Source organism: Narcine bancroftii, chromosome 4, assembly GCF_036971445.1.
Source record: "Narcine bancroftii isolate sNarBan1 chromosome 4, sNarBan1.hap1, whole genome shotgun sequence".
In the NCBI taxonomy this organism is placed as follows: Eukaryota; Metazoa; Chordata; class Chondrichthyes; order Torpediniformes; family Narcinidae; genus Narcine; species Narcine bancroftii.
The window spans coordinates 170,764,924-170,782,820 of record NC_091472.1 but is presented as its reverse complement, the minus strand read 5'-3'; the positions used below and the strand labels follow the sequence as shown (position 1 = coordinate 170,782,820).

The following is a 17,897-nucleotide window of genomic DNA, read 5'->3' as shown; positions in this document are numbered from 1 at the left end:
CATCGCCGGAATGTGGGCTTCCAGTGATCAGGAGGAAGGAAGTGGTAAAGTCACATTGGTGTCTCACAACCTGTATTATACAACCTTTGTGTGTGGTGGTGGTGAGGGGCACTTAAAATGGAAACTATGATGGGTGGCAGTAGCATGGTTGGTGTGTGGCTTTTTTTGTGCATTTTTTAATGGGGGCACTGATGTCAGTGGCAGCCCTAGGTAGGGCACCACTTGACCTAGATACGCCACAGTCTATACAATATGTCTGCATATTATCACCTTGCCTTTTAAAAGGCATGTCTCACCCTCAATATTACCCTGGAATAGCCCTCCTCCCTTTCCAAGTATTACAGACCATCAGAAATGGCGTAAAAAGGCCTAAGTCAGTTTGGTTTGGTGCACAAACCACCACCAGCTTTTCCTCACATTTGCTAAGAAAAATACTCCCTTTGGGATGATTCTGCAAAGCACAATAAATCCTGACTAACCTGTTCTTGGAAATAATCACAAGGTTGAAGACAAAAAGCTTAAGAAACATTGATGAAGGGCTCAAGCCCAAAACATTGGTTATTTATCTTTATCTTTGCTATATAAAGGACACTGTTTGACCTGCTGGGTTTATTCAGCTTTGTGTTTTTACTTCAACCATGGAGTCTACAGACTTTTGTGTTTTACTATAAAGTTGGACAATCCAATTAGCTGATTTCTCTGCTCCTTTCTCTTTCCTCACCCAATAACACATCAATGTCCAAGAGCCACACTATTCCAATCCCTAAATTTATTCTATTCTCCCAGTTCTCAAACTCATATAGCACAAGAAACAAGTCCTTCAGTCCATTTTGTCCATGCCAACTGTAAGAGCCATAGGCTCATTACTTAGCTGTTGCTTTGGCCGCGGGTGCTGGCAGTGTCCCGAGATCCATAGGCCTCTTCCCGTATGAAGCATGAGCGAGGGTTAGCACCACTTACAGAGCCGGAGTGTGGCAGCACATGCATAGTTGGCTCGGTGACGGCGGCTTCAGCCGGGGCCGGCATGCCCACCAGTGCGCATGTGCCATCATATGCGTGCCTGGATCAGGCCCGGCAGTGAACGGCTGCGATATGGAGGGTGGTGATGCGTATGCACTCTGCTCAGGCCAACAGCACAATGGTGGAGCCAGGCCAGCATACCACACATGCAGGAGTTACGCGCACACTTAAAATGAGGTTTGGCAGCATGCACCTGCTATTGGAAACCAGGAGTAGGGTGAGTTAGGGGTTGCCATTTCTGTTGACCGCTTTGCTACGCAATGGTAAATTACAAGTTACTTGTTAAACAGAATGCCATAGGGATGCTTAAAGATAAATAAGTATTTTACAGTCGTTAGCCCTTTTACATTTCATACTAAAAATTGAGAAAATTAAACTAGATTTCATTACTGATTTATGCAAGAAACACATCTCAGACAAACGCCTAACAGCCTCCAAGTGACTATACAAGGAACAGGAAGGAAGTTTCTGCACCAACCATCAAGTACCTACTATTTTGGTGCTAACCCTCGCTCATGCTTCATACGGGAATAGGCCTATGGATCTCGGGACACTGCCAGAACCCGCGGCCAAAGCAACAGCTAAGTAATGAGCCTATGGCTCTTACAGTTGGCATGGACAAAGTGGACTGAAGGACTTGTTTCTTGTGCTATATGAGTCTGAGAACTGGGAGAATAGAGTAAATTTAGGGATTGGAATAGTGTGGCTCTTGGACATTGACCCATAGCCACAATACTTCAAGTGCTCATCTAAATATTTCTTAAATATTCCATATCTCTACCCTTTCCTGCAGCAAGTGAATTTAAGGTTTCAACTCCTCTGTGGATGAAAATGCGATTTCTAAAATTCTCCCAAAATATCCTGGCACTTATATCATGTCCTCTGGTCAAAGAAAGACCTGTTAGCCAATAATTCTCATAAACTACTCTTTCCAATCTTCTTGCAAGTTGAATACCTTATTCAGGTTCTCCTCAGCCTTCTCCACTTCAAGATAAACAAATCCAGTCTCCTTACAGAGAAAATAATCTAGCTCTGGGAAACTCCTGGTGCATATACCTGACAAAGGGCCCAGGCCCGAAACATTGGTTGTCCTTTACATCCTTTGGGTGCTATGTACCTGCTGAGTTTCTCCAGCATGTTGCACTTGACCCCAGCATCTGCAGACTTTTTTGTTTGACCTCCTGAAGTCCTAGTGAATGTCCTCTCTCTAATGAAATCACTGTCCAGAATGGAGGACCATCGCCTTCCCAAGATCGTGTTATATGGCGAGCTCTCCACTGGCCACCGAGACAGAGGTGCACCAAAGAAGAGGTACAAGGACTGCTTAAAGAAATCTCTTGGTGCCTGCCACATTGACCACCGCCAGTGGGCTGATATCGCCTCCAACAGTGCATCTTGGCGCCTCACAGTTCGGCGAGCAGCAACCTCCTTTGAAGAAGACCGCAGAGCCCACCTCACTGACAAAAGACAAAGGAGGACAAACCCAACACCCAACCCACCAATTTTTCCTTGCAACCGCTGCAACCGTGCCTATCTGTCCCACATCGGACTTGTCAGTCACCAACGAGCCTGCAGCAGACGTGGACATACCCCTCCATAAATCTTCGTCCGCGAAGTCAAGCCAAAGAAGAAGAAAGAAGTGTGGCGACCAGAACTGCACTTAGTTTTTCAGCTATGGTCTAATGTCTCATATAATTGTACATAACTTCTCCAATCTTAGTCTGTGCCCCATCTGATGAAGGTAATAGATTATAGCATTGATTGTACAGATTTGCTTTATTTCTTTTTATAAATTCCAGCAGCAAGAAAGGGCTTATAAAGAATATTTTTATGGGAAAATGCTAGCGTCTGCTAAAAGAAATTGTTTTCTTTTAGTATCGCTGCTGCAAGTTGTGAGAACCAAGGCTAAGCTGTTCTTGAAACTCGTGCTAGATGTTTTGCTGAAGTCTAAATGATTATAGGTCAGGTGAATAGTCGTGAACAGGATGTGAAAATGGGAAGCTAAGCCATAAAAAGGCTTGTGCTCATCTGTATATGGGCTTTCTTGTAGAAAGACCCTGTTGTAGGTTATACAGGTCTTCTCATGTAACAGTGCACCTGCTTTGTAAAGCTAATAAAGTTGTGTTTCACTCGCATTATGTCATTCACTTCTTTATATTTGATTGAAGTTAACAAAGGCAGGTATCTCACATCGCTTCCTAACCAACATATTTCCATGTCTGCCTGCTTTTTGCTTTTTTTTTGAAGAAGGCCTCAGGCCCAAAACATCAGTGATAAGTTCCTCCAGCATTTCTGTGTGTTTTTACTACAATCTCAGCGTCTGCAGACCATCTTGTTTCACAATATTATCTCTGTGACCTTTATTTGCCCCTTCAATTTACCGCATTTTTCAGGACTAATTCTATCTACTGTTTCCAGTGCATTTTATCAGCTTATCAATATCATTCTGTTGCCAAAGACCACCCTACTCACAATCAACAATACCTCCAATTTTAATGTTCAATGTTACTAATCATGCCTCCTATATTCATATTAAGGTTGTTAAAGTATATAATAAGTAGCAAAGATCGCAACACCAATCCTTGCAACATACCACAGAATTCTAACGACAAGAACCAGTTGACCATCACCATACTAATTTCATGTCCATTTTCTCTCATGCTCTATCCAAATTCATATCTTTACCACACGATTCATTGTCTGTTTCCCCCCACCCCTGCCTTGACATTGAGTCTGTCATCCTCTTTGGAATGAAACCAGAACAATTTGCATCTTTGGTCCAAAATTCAACGTGGAGACAAGTTTTGGAGCACATGTTTTTACAGATGTCCTGGTCCAATTTTACCCCTTCCTCAACTGTTGGAAATACTTGCACATGGCCTTCCTTAATCTTCTTCTAAACAGGTTGGGGGGGGGGGGGGAATCATCCAATGTATTCTGCTTATCCTCCTATATACTTGCTATACAAAACACAGCAGCGCTACTGGAGCTGCTGCAATGGCAGCACTGCTGGTGCGGACCAGGGAGGGTGAGAATTGGAGACATAATGGTGCTTTGCAGGTTTCTATTGCCTGGTCTGATGCTGACGGATCCTTAAGTGCTTTAACATCTTGTTAAAGGAGCCACACTCCTGTTCGGCTCCGAATTATGGGTCCTTCACCGGCATCACATACGGCTCCTAGAACGCTTCCACCAGTGTTGTCTCCGCTCCATCCTCAACATTCATTGGAGCGACTTCATCTCCAACATCGAAGTACTCGAGATGGCAGAGGCCGACAGCATCGAATCCACGCTGCTGAAGATCCAACTGCGCTGGGTAGGTCACGTCTCCAGAATGGAGAACCATCGCCTTCCCAAGATCGTGTTATATGGCGAGCTCTCCACTGGCCACCGAGACAGAGGTGCACCAAAGAAGAGGTACAAGGACTGCCTAAAGAAAGCTCTTGGTGCCTGCCACATTGACCACCGCCAGTGGGCTGATCTCGCCTCCAACTGTGCATCTTGGCGCCTCACAGTTCAGCGGGCAGCAACCTCCTTTGAAGAAGACCGCAGAGCCCACCTCACTGTCAAAAGACAAAGGAGGAAAACCCCAACACCCAACCCCAACCAACCAATTTTCCCTTGCAATCGTGTCTGCCTGTCCCGCATCGGACTTGTCAGCCACAAACGAGCCTGCAGCTGACGTGGACTTTACCCCTCCATAAATCTTCGTCCGCGAAGCCAAGCCAAAGGAAGAAGAAAGGAGCCAGTGTTTTTCTTTAAATCTTGCAACCATGGAGGTCTGTACCCAAGCTGGCAGTGCCTGTGCTGGGCAGCAGACCACGAAGGGTTACAGACTCCCAGGGAGCAGTAACTGGCACAGAAGCAAACAATCAAAAATTTTAAATACATGCCTGAAAGAGGAAGGGCTTTCAATAGGTCAGAAACACCAATAATGCGGAGAAGCTAAATGACATTGGTTGGAATGAATGCAAACTGAATACCAAAGGAAGTTGATGGGGATTTAAAAGTAAAGACACAGAAAGATTAATTAAGAGTGAATTATAGCTGAAGGTAAAAGACTGGCAGTGATTTTGGTAAAATCAATCTTGAAGAAACTGTGAATGAACCATAATGACAACCAAGAGCCTATCTGGGGGGGAAAAAAGTGAAAATGATCTACAATATGGTTTAAAAAGTTAAGTTTTTAAAGGAAAATAAAACCCAAAAGGATAGTCAAGAGTTTGGCTAAGAGAGAAAAAAAATAAAAACACATTGATATTTATACAAGACCATTATTATAAGCACTATAATGAAGACGCTGTTTACATCCGATACCGCACGGATGGCAGTCTCTTCAATCTGAGGCGCCTGCAAGCTCACACCAAGACACAAGAGAAACTTGTCCGTGAACTACTCTTTGCAAACGATGCTGCTTTAGTTGCCCATTCAGAGCCAGCTCTTCAGCGCTTGACGTCCTGTTTTGCGGAAACTGCCAAAATATTTGGCCTGGAAGTCAGCCTGAAGAAAACTGAGGTCCTCCATCAGCCAGCTCCCCACCATGACTACCAGGCCCCCCACATCTCCATCGGGCTCACAAAACTCAAAACGGTCAACCAGTTTACCTATCTCGGCTGCACCATTTCATCAGATGCAAGGATCGACAACGAGATAGACAACAGACTCGCCAAGGCAAATAGTGCCTTTGGAAGACTACACAAAAGAGTCTGGAAAAACAACCAACTGAAAAACCTCACAATGATAAGCGTATACAGAGCCGTTGTCATACCCACACTCCTGTTCGGCTCCAAATCATGGGTCCTCTACCGGCATCGCCTACGGCTCCTAGAACGCTTCCACCAGCATTGTCTCCGCTCCATCCTCAACATTCATTGGAGCGCTTTCATCCCTAACGTCGAAGTACTTGAGATGGCAGAGGTCAACAGCATCGAGTCCATGCTGCTGAAGATCCAGCTGCGCTGGGTGGGTCACGTCCCCAGAATGGAGGACCATCGCCTTCACAAGATCGTGTTATATGGCGAGCTCTCCACTGGCCACCATGACAGAGGTGCACCAAAGAAAAGGTACAAGGACTGCCTAAAGAAATCTCTTGGTGCCTGCCACATTGACCACCGCCAGTGGGCTGATATCGCCTCAAACCGTGCATCTTGGCACCTCACAGTTTGGCGGGCAGCAACCTCCTTTGAAGAAGACCGCAGAGCCCACCTCACTGACAAAACGCAAAGGAAGAAAAACCCAACACCCAACCCCAACCAACCAATTTTCCCCTGCAACCGCTGCAACCGTGTCTGCCTGTCCTGCATCGGACTTGTCAGCCACAAACGAGCCTGCAGCTGACGTGGACATTTACCCCCTCCATAAATCTTCGTCCGTGAAGCCAAGCCAAAGAAAAGAAGACATTTACTTCTATTCTCCATTTCTGTGGAGAGGATATAAAAGTTCCTTAGAATTAATTTGGAGAAAGAGAGAAAGTTGATCTATGATAAAAGACTCGAGTAAAATGGGCTTTTATTTTGTAGAGTTCAGAAGAATGACAAGGAATATGCAAGTTAGGGGTCAAACATGATAAGCAATCAGGCATTAGGATTTGGAATGAGGAAAAATATTTTCACATTTCATTGCAGGAATCAGAATTCTGTATTCTCTGGCTGTGGATACTGAATTGATAACAGCATTCAAGATGTAAGAACAAGTCTGATCAACTAAATGAACAAAACTCAAAAGGAGTAAGAAAATAAGTAACTGTTGCTTGATACTATATCTCAAAGGCTACAAGGCCTACTCTTATTTTTAAGTTCTTACAAGTTGTCAGTTTCTTTATGTGAAATTGGTGTGATTCAAATAATCCCAAAGTATGGTAATTCACTTTTTTAAAAAAAACGCACAATAATTATGGGTTTAATCAGTCAAAGTAAAATATCAAACATGGAAGCAAGTCAACTGCCAATGTTCAATCATGCAATGCCAAGCCTCAAAGAATGGGGAGAGAATGAGTGTTGAAAAAGCAATCATGAATGAATTTACAATTTATTTAAGATTTTTTTTAAATTGCAATTTACATTAACATGCAAATAAAATAAATCTTAATGCATGTACGTGTTCCTTTTCCACACATCACCCAGCTATTTAAGCAACAGTAACTGGACAGATATAACATGAGTAGTCTATTCAATGTAGATCAAAGCTTCTGTGCAACAGGGATTTGGAAAGATGGCAAACTCCCAGTTTTTACACACTTGACAGGTGGAGAATGAATAAGAATAGGTCATTTTATACACAAAACCATTTCCAAACAAGTTTCTCCAAACTACCAAGGAAACATTTACTGGACCCTTCCCCACCCCATCTGTGCAAATACTTCTCTCTCTCCTTGGGACTCCAACCTTAACTCTTGATCTATACACGAGTACTTGGGGAAAGTTTTTTGGTCTGTGTATTTTTCGCAGATGTTGACAAGTCCTCCTCCAAAACATCTGGCAGTATGTCAACACTGACTATTAAATGAAATACAGTAAATACATCTGCTTCCAAGTGATAAAATACTTAGCTCCACCCCCATCTCTCCCCTGACTCTATGATTCCCCCCTCTTCATTGACCATGGCTAACCATGGATGACCATGAGAGAAGCAAATCGTGATTAAATGTAGGTCCTTCTATCTACCCAGAGAGTTCTCATCAGTGATTCTCACTGGTATCCCTCTTAGCACTGATTATAAACAGGCACTTGTGGAGCTGCATGATGTGGTCAGTAATCAAAAAGTGGACTACCATGGCACACTACAAATCTTAGTCAGAGACTTTAACCATGTCTGTCTCAAGAAAACCATCCCCAATGTAACCTGCTATACCAGAGGTCCCAGCATACTTGATCACTGCTACACCAAGATAAGGAATGGCCACCATTTCCCAAGACCATATTTTGGCTAGTCAGATCATCTGGCTGTGCTCCTCTGCCTTCACACAGAGTGCCTAAAAAGAGAGCCTCCAGAGATCAGGACAGTTAGAAGGTGGTAGCAGGAGGCTGAAGAACAGTTACAGGACTTCCTCAAGTCAGCGGATTGGATGATGCTCAGCTGAGAATCTGAATGATTACATCATGGCTGTCACAGACCTTTAAAACAGCTGTGGAGGAGTGTATCCCAACTAAATCTTTTAGGGTTTTCCCACACCGGAAGCCCTGGATGAACAATGAAATCCAAACTTGCTGAGATCACAGGCATTTAAGTCCAGAGATCCAGATCACTTCAAAAGGAGCAGGTATGACTTAAGGAAAGTCATCTCTCGGGTGAAGTGGAGTATCCGAACGAAAATAGAAACCACAAAGGATACCCGACAGCTGCGACAGGGTCTAAATGCTACAGAACCAAATCCAGTGAAGGAGACGGCAAAACTTCACTCCCAGATGAACTCAATGCCTTCTACACCTGTTAAGACATGAATGACAAAGAACCACCACTCCGTACCCCCATGTCCCCTGATGATCCTCTCCTGTCCATTTATGAGGATGACTTCAGGAGAGTGAATCCAAGGAAAGCATCTGGTCTGGAGGGAGTACCTGGCTGAGTATTAAAAATCTGTGCTGACCAACATACCAATATATTCGTGGCTATCTTCAACAATTCACTGCACAGGGTACAGTATCCATCTGTTTCAAGCAGGCATCAATTGTACTGGTGCCCAAGAAGAGTGTGGTAACTTACCTAAATAACTATCAACCAGTGGCACTCACATGAATAGTGATGAAGTGTTTTGAAGCATATCAGCTGCTGCCTGAGCAGCGACATGGATCCATTCCAATTTGCCTACCGTAGCAACAGTCTATGGTGGCTGCCATCTCACTGCCTCTATACAAAGCTCTGGAACACCTGAACAGCAAAGATGCATATATCTGGAGATTCTGTATCAATTACAGTTCAGCATTTAACACCATCATCCCCTCAAAATTAATCAGCAAACTGCAAAACCTGGGACTCAATACCCATCTGTGTAATTGGATCTATGATTTCCTCACCTCCAGGCCACAATCAGTGGTAAGAGCATCTCTGCTCCTGGGGTACGGGAGTGCCGGCAAAGATCATCCCAGCTCTGGCCGCCCACACGCTGCCTGCCCAGGTGCTGCTGCCCCCAGGTCAGACTCCCCTCCTGCCAAGCCGCCAGCCACAGGTGCTCATGGTGCGGAAGGCTGGGTCAATGCACCTTGCGGCTCTGGGCCTGAGGCAGGCTGAAAGTGCATGGGCCTCCTGCGCGGCCGCCCTATGCTCAATGAGTGAGCTATTGGTGAGATAGGGAGTTGTCTATCCCAACATGGGCAAGTCTTGAACGATCAGTGCACCAAATGCAGTGCCCAACATGTGCCATGACATTCCATGCCTGAATTGGCCTGAACAGTCATCTTCAGACACACCACATCCAATCTTAAAGTGACTACTCATGTCCAGATCTTCATCAATGACGATTGATGAACGACGAGGCAAGAACATCTCCTCCACAGAATCAATCAGTACCAGAGCACCATAGGGCCGAGTTCTTAGCACCCTGCTCTACTCACTTTACACCTATGACCATGTGGCTCGGTACGACACCACCACCATCAACAAATTCACTGACGATACCATGGAAGAGGATTGTACAAAAGGGGTGATGATTCAGCACACAGCAGGAGGATTGAAAACTTGGATAAATGGTACACCACCAACAACCATACACTCAATGTCAGCAAAACCAAGGAGCTGATTATTGACTTCACGAAGGGAAAGCCGGAGGTGTACAATCGAGTGATCACTGGAGGATCAGAGATGGAGAGGGTGAGCAAATTTAAGCTCTTGGGAGTCACTATCTCAGAGGATCTTTCCTGGAACTAACACACTAATGGCATTGTGAAGAAAGCACGACAGAGCAACACAAAATGCTGGACAAGCTCAGTAGGTCAAACAGCGTCCTTTATGGAGCAAAGATTAAAAGTACATAACCAATGATTTGGGCTTGAGCCCTTCATCATGGCACGAGAAAATGCAGGCAGCTGTCTGAACAAAAGAGTGGGGGAAAGGGGTGGCAAAGGCAGGAAATAATAGGTGGAGAAAGGAGGGAGGGGACAGCAGCAATAGGGGGAGGAGGGATGACTGGGTGGGTAAGGGAGGAGAGAACTGGAAAGACAGGAAAGGAGGATGGAAAGAAAAGGCGAGCAGGTTTAGTAAAACGTAGATTTTTAAAAATTGTTTAATCTAGCGCTATCACTCAATAATTTTTTTGACTATCAATATTTGATCAATTCTTCTCTACATGGAAAATCAAAGGTATTATTTCTTTTGCAAATTTATTTAAGTTAGGTTATTTAATGTTTTTTGATCAGCTGGCAAGTAAATATGATTTACCAAATATTCATTTTTTAAAAGATATTTACAGATTAGAAATCTATTAAAAACCATATTAACAGACCTTCCATTTGTATTTCCACCAGATCAAGTTGATAATATTTTCAATTGAACCCTTCTCAAAAAGGATTAATTGGAATTATTTATGATAGATTATTGAAATTATGTCTAGTACTTTGTGATAATTGAACTTGCAAGACCCTTATCGGAAGATCTATGGGACAAGATTCTTAAACTGGTGAATATATCTTTAATATGTGCCTGACACTCATTAATCCAATTCAAAGTGGTGCATTGTGTTAACATGTCCAAAGATAAGATGGCTTGTACCTTTTCTAATATTTACCCTACTTATGACAGATGCAAATCTGATATTGCTACACTGACACATATGTTTTAGTTTTGTCCATTCTTAGAAATATATTGGAAATCATTTTTTAATATCTTTTCAACTGTATTTCAGGTGGAGTTACAACCCAATTCAATAATTGTTCGTTTTGAGGTTATTGACCCAGACATAGGGAGTTTCTCTGCACCTGTGTGTGTATAATATATATATATATCTTCATCCAGTGCACTGGAGGGCAGACCAAGTTTATACTGTTTGAAAATTTATCTTTATAATATACACACACACATATGTGATATTGTATTTTTAGTTTAGTTCTCTTTTCTTCATTGTATTGAACTAATTATAAAAACCAATAAAAAAGATTGAAGAAGAAAGCAGAAAAGTCAATGTTAATGCCATCTGGCTGGAGGGTGCCCAGACAGAAAATAACGTGTTATTCCTCCAATCTGCAGGTGGTCTGGGTGGGATAGTACATAAGGCTATAGACAGACATGTGAGTCTGGGAGTGTGACTCAAAATTGAAATGGTTGGGTACTGGGAGGACATTGTTGTTGAGGAACAGAGAGGAGGTGCTCACCGAAGTGATCTCCCAATCTACGACAAGTTTCTCTGATGTTGCTTCCCCTCCACCACCATCAACTCAGTCCTCATCCACATCTCCTCCATTTCCTACTCATCTGCCCTGGCCCCCTCTGCCCTCAGAAGCAACAAATGTAAAATCCCCCTTATCTTCACCTACCATCCCACCAGCCTCCGCATCCAATTTCTGGCACTTACAATAGGATCCCAACACCAGACACATATTTCCTTCTCCTCCCCTCTCGGCCTTCTGCAGGGACCGCTCCCTCCATAGTTTCCTCATGCATTCATCCCTCCCCACCCATCCCTTCCCCTGTGCCCGCAGCAGGTGCAACACTCCTCCTCCCTCACCACAGACTGGGACCCCAAAACAGGCCTTTCAAGTGAAGCAACACTTCACTTGTATATCCAGAGGGCTTATTTATTACATCCGGTACTCCCTTTGTGGCATTCTCTACATCGAAGGGACTGGCCGCAGATTGGGTGATCGCTCCACCGCCTCGCCATCCGCAACAACACTGACCTCCCAGTAGCCAACCATTTCAATTCCGAGTCACACTCCCAGATTCACAGGTCTGTCCATGGCCTTATTTACTAACCCACCCAGACCACCCGCAGATTGTAGGAACACCTTATTTTCCATCTGGGCACTCTCCAGCCAGGTGGCATTAACATTGACTTTTCTGCTTTTTACTAAACCTGCTGTTGACTTTTCTGCTTTTTACTAAACCTGCTGAGCTTCTCCAGCATTTTGTGTTTTTACTTCAACCACAGTGTCTACAGACCTTCATGTTTTACCTCTTACTTCCTCAGAAGTTTGTGATGGTTCGCTATGACACAGGAACCCTGGCAAATTTCTGCAGATGCGTGGCGGAAAGTGTGCTGACTGGCTGCATCATAGTCTGGTAATGAGGACACCAATAACGCTGAGTGCAAAGCCCTCTCAAGGGAGTGGACCGAGCCCAGGGCTTCACAGGCAAAACCCTCCCTCCACCACTGAGAACACCTACAGGGAACGCTGCAATCATCAAGGATCACCACCACCCAGCAGGCACTTCCTTCTCACCGCCTCGACAAGGAAAGACTCGCACCACCAGTTCAGGAACAGCTGCTAACAACGATGAGGGACCCATTTAAAGACTCTTTTGCACTTTATTGATTGTTTTTTTTTCTCTCTCTGTGTTGCAGTTTGTTTATATTTCTTTATTTGTTTACATGTGTCGTTTTTTCTTTGCACTACCCCTAAGTGGTCATTCTGCCTGGCCTGCAGGAAAAAGGAACCTCAGGGTTGTAGGTGATGTCGTGTAGGTTCACCGACAAGAAATCGGAAATAAATATGAACCTTACCCCTGCCTATCTTGCCTTCCAAAGGGTCTCTCTTGAAGTGGATCCCGTGGACGTCGGTGTGAGCCTCCCCTCCAGCGTTGATCGCCCACACTACCTTGTCAGCCTGGGCGCTCGCACCGAGACAGCAGCGAGCCGTCACCAAGGCCGCCGTTAGCAACCAGAGGCAGTGGGGGCTCCGAGTGCACGGCTTCCCTCTCCTCATTTCAAAATCACTCGCTTCGGAAAATGAAAATGCACCGAACCCAAAATTCGCCGCACAGGCTCTACCATTCAAATTAAAAACGAATCCAGTTTAAAGCTCTTTTTTTAGAAAAAAAATGCATTCACTACAAAAGCGGCAAGGCCCCCCAAAAAATTCAATTTTTTTTGTGTGTGTGCAGGCCGGCTGAAGAGCTCAACCTCACCTGATAGAAGAGAATCGACTGGGCGCTAGACTGAATGACAACCCGCTGACCCAATAAAACACGAGGACCTCCGTCGTCGGCGTGGGAGATAACCAATGAGCAGCCTCGGGGCGGGCCTTTATCGAGGCAAGTTAGGCTGCGCGGGATCACAAGCCTGATCAGTTGGCAAGTTCCAACCGAATGCGGAAGTAGGATCACTGGTTCCATTGGTGCCAGATGAGGGGAGATCGTTGAATTTCTCTTCGTTTCTCTCAGAAATGCTTTCGCAAATAACATCATATTTTAAAAGCGCATACGAGATCGAATGCAACGCATTTTTTTCTTTCATCAATTCATTCACTGTTTTATTCTAGGCGCAGTTTCCCTAAAGCTGACTCTCCAAAGATCCCCCTCTTTGTGAAATGAGACGATCGAGACCCATCAACCACAGGGATCCAACGCACACTTATCGCGGTGCAGGGCGGGAATGGGACCGAATGAATGAGAGTTGGAGGAGGGGAGGGGGGGGAGGGGAGAAAGAGAGGAGGAGGAGGAGGAGGGAGGAGGGGAGAGTCAAATATTGTTGGCTGCAAATTACTGAAGGTTTCCTCAGGTTCTGGAGAAGTCGGTACACTTTTCAAATTATACTCTTGGAAATGTGATGCACATGAACTTCTTGCCAGCAAGCGCCGAATACTATGAAAGATGGAAAAGATACTGATAAGCAATAGGGACACTTTTAACTGTAATGATAAATGAGATGCTGTGTCCTCCGTTTGCCAAGGACCAGTAAATTGACTGGTTAGATTAGGAATAATATAAATTAGGAGATATGATCAGGCATGTTTAAATCACCATTTCAAGTATGTTTAATATTGATCATCATAGAGAACCACTGGGCCCATATCAAGCACCCATTTGTGCACCAATCCAATCTTAACCCATTTTATTCTTCCCACATTCCCATCAACTCCGAAAGATTCTGCCACTCACCTACATGCCAGGGCAATTTACAATGGTTAATTCACCCAATGTGTTGGGAATATGTGGGTTCACAGAGAGAGACGAGTCTGGACACAAGTAGCCACAATCAAAGATAACTTTATTGTGCACATGGGAATCAAACGGGAAGATGTCAAATGATACTTAATCTCACTTTTTAAAAATATTTTCACACAAGCTTGTACAATCATATACAGTGTCATGCCAACAATGGCAGTTCACATTCAAATATACATATATTAATTTCTTTATGAATATATGTACAAGCCCGTATCTCTTCCAACCCCACCCCCCTCCACATAAAACAAGACTACTCATTCAAACTTCAACCGAAGAAGAGGAAGCCGCAGCAAGGAACAGGGAAACCAATCACCGCCATGCTCCTATGTAGTACATATATGGCTGCCAGATCTTATGAAATGTACTGTATTTGTTTCTCAGGTTAAAAGTTATTTTCTCCAGGGGAACGCTGGTTTGCATTTCCTTGTTTCATTGTTTGATACTAAGACTAGAGTCGGATTTCCAAGTCGCCACAGTGCACTTCCTGGCCACTGCCAATGCGATTAACGCAAATTGGATTTGAAATTTGGACAGCTTCATTGTAAGCCTTATGTTCATTATGTTTCCCAGCAGGAACAGAATCACCTATAATTTTCTACAGGACTTGGCCTAGATCTATCCAAAAGGGCCTCACCTTGGTACATGACCAGGTTGCGTGCACGAACGTCCCGGTCGCGATGCCACACCTGAAGCATTGGTCCGAGAGTTCCAGTTTTGACCTGTTTATTTTCTGCCCCGTTAGATACAGCGGATGCAAAAAGTATCCTGGACCAGTCTGTACTTTGCATTGATGACCATGGTCATGCTTTCCCTACACAAGTCAGACAAGCATCTCTTATCAATTGCAATGCCCAAATCCGACTTTCATCTTTCTCTCGACCTATGAAGGCCTGGTTTGGGTCCCTCCAACTGGGATACAGCCAAAATAAATTTATTACTGCTCCCCCTTTGAATCAAGGCCTCTATTTTACTGGGATGCGGTAGGGCCATACTTGGATCCAATACGTCCCGTAGAAAAGTCCTTATTTGAAGATAGTAGTGGAATGTCTGATTTGGCAAAGCGTATTTATTTTTTAGCTGCTCAAACAACATAAATTGCCCCTGCTTGTAACAGTCCTCTATGCACCTCATGCCATTACAGTGCCAGATATCCAGGGTCTTCTTACCTACTGTTAATGGTATTAATTTATTAGGAATCATAGGCATTTTTGGTGACAGCGCCACTTTAGCGTCTAGATAACTTGTTTTAGTATGGGGCTGTCCTTCTTCCCTGACAGCAACTTGGCATCCCATCTGTATATGAAATCCTCTGCTATCTACTCGGCCACCAAGTGCAGATCAATTTGTGCCCAGGATGGTACACCTCCTCCCTGAAAGAGAGACGCTGTATCTTGACTGAGCTACCCAATAATATTTTTTGAAGTCTGGCATTCTCAATCCTCCTAGACCATGTTAATTTTTTCATAGAGACCCTTGCCACCTTACCACTCCAGAGAAACCTTCTAACCTTAGGTTGCAGCTATTTAAAGAAACCCCATGGCAATGGCACAGGCAATGTTTGAAAAAGATACTGGAATCTTGGCAACATATTCATTTTGATGCAGTTAACCCTGCCCACCAATGTTATGGGCAGGGCCATCCACCTCTTTAGGTCCTCCTCAACTCTCTCCAGCAAGGGGGCATAGTTTAACTTGTATAGATTATTCAAGTTACCATCAATATTAAATTCTAGGTATTTGATCCCCTCCTGTGGCCACTTTAAATTACCATTTTCTTTAAATTGACTATAATTATCCTCAGTGAGTATCATCATCTCGCTCTTTTCCCAATTGATCTTGTTCCCAGAAGGTTTCCCATAGTCCTCCAGTACCACGTGCAGTTGAGGCAGAGAAGTCACAGGGTCCATCAGATATATCAGTATATCATCAGCAAATAAGTTAATTTTGTGCTCCTCCTGGCCCACTCTATAACCTTTAATGTTTGGATCCTAATAAACGGCCTCTGCCAGAGGTTCCATTGCTCTTCTTCTGTAAAATGAAGATCTAATCCTGCCTGTTCCTCTGGATTCATGTGTGGGAGATCTAATCTGGCCAGGAACTTGTCTATTTTATTGGGATCCCCAGTCAATTCAGATTTGTACAATCCTTCATAGAATTCCTTGAAGGTCTCATTAATTTCCTTTGGGTTATATGAGACCTGGACATTCCCCATTTTCGCTCCCTGTTCTAGAGGCTTGTTCTGCCCTCAACTGACAAGTGAGGACCTTGTGAGCTCTCTCCCCCAACTTATAATACTTTTGTCTCGACATCATAATGGCCTTCTCCATACTATATGTCTGAAGAGTATTATATTCCAATTTATTGTTTGTGAGAGCTCTATATGGTCCTCTGAGCTTGATGCCTGAAATTCCTTCTCTAATTGGGTATTGTCCTTTTCCCAATTTCTCCACTTCCCTCATATAATTTTTTTGACTGTCTTTGTATACCCAATTTTCTGGCCACTCAAGTACGCCTTCAGGGTGTCCCACAGAAGAAATTTATCTGGAGTAGAGGGACAGTTGTCCTCACAGAACAGGACTATTTGAGTTCTTATACAACTAAAAAACTCTGGCTTTTTCAACGGCAAAGTGTAAAGATGCCATCTGTATGCTGTGCCTTGCTTATTTGGCATATCTATGGTCAAAACCAAGGGGAAATGGTCTGATAGGAGCCTTGCCCTATACCCAGCTTTCCTACCTTCCAAATGGGCTGAAGCCAGAAAAAAAATTATTTTAGACTAGGAATCACGTTGTTTCAAGTAAAACGAGTAACCCCTCTCTCTTGGATGCTTTCTCTGCAACACATCTGTCAAATTCAGTTCTCATACAGTCAATGGTGGCTTTTGCCACCCTGGACCTAGTTATCCATTTTGTGGATTTATCCAGCACAGGATCCAGACATAGATTTAAGTCACCCCCATTAGAATATTTTCATTCCCCTCCGCCAATTGTAGGGAAATGTCCTTTTTTTTAAATTTTTCACACCATAAACCACATTGACCATGATACATTTTCCTTTTCAAATATATAGTGTCATTTTCACCCTCCTCCCTCCTCCCATCCCACCCTCCCCACCTCCACCCAATCCATTTAAAGTACAAAATCTAAGATACATTAAACCAGTCAAACAATGTTGTCATTCAATAAAAATAAACAAGAAATTCCACTGAGTCAATTCTTTTCATTTCCTTCTCCTTTCGTTAATTTAGGTGGTAAATGTCCCCGGTAGGTTTTCTCTATTGTGTTTCATGTATGGCTCCCATATTTGTTCAAATATTTCAATATTATTTCTTAAACTATATGTTATTTTTTCTAATGGAATACATTTATTCATTTCTATATACCATTGTTGTATTCTCAAATTATCTTCCAATTTCCAGGTTGACATAATACATTTTTTTGCTACAGCTAGAGCTATCTTAACAAATCTTTTTTGTGCACCATCCAAATCAAGTCCAAATTCTTTGTTTTTTATGTTACTTAGGAGGAAGATCTCTGGGTTTTTTGGTATATTGTTTTCTGTAATTTTATTTAATATCTGGTTTAGATCTTCCCAAAATTTTTCTACTTTCTCACATGTCCAGATTGCATGAATTGTTGTTCCCATTTCTTTTTTACAACGAAAACATCTGTCAGAAACTGTTGGGTCCCATTTATTTAACTTTTGAGGTGTAATGTATAGCCTGTGTATCCAGTTATATTGTATCATACGTAACCTCGTATTTATTGTATTTCTCATCGTTCC

The 17,897-nt window shown here is 43.4% G+C and overlaps 1 protein-coding gene across 2 annotated transcripts in view; it reads right to left on the bottom strand.

Annotated features, from left to right (window-relative positions):
• mlec (malectin) overlaps positions 1-13,105 on the bottom strand; it is a 50,808-nt gene extending 37,703 nt beyond the window's left edge. Inside the window, exon 1 of one of the 2 annotated variants that reach the window (XM_069932965.1) lies at positions 12,671-13,105. In XM_069932965.1, coding sequence (XP_069789066.1) covers positions 12,671-12,872 — 202 coding nt within the window. In that variant the 5' untranslated portion in view covers positions 12,873-13,105. The remainder of the gene's footprint in view (positions 1-12,670) is intronic. The other variant, XM_069932966.1, reaches the window with a different exon arrangement.
• Between the last annotated feature and the right edge of the window lie 4,792 nt (positions 13,106-17,897).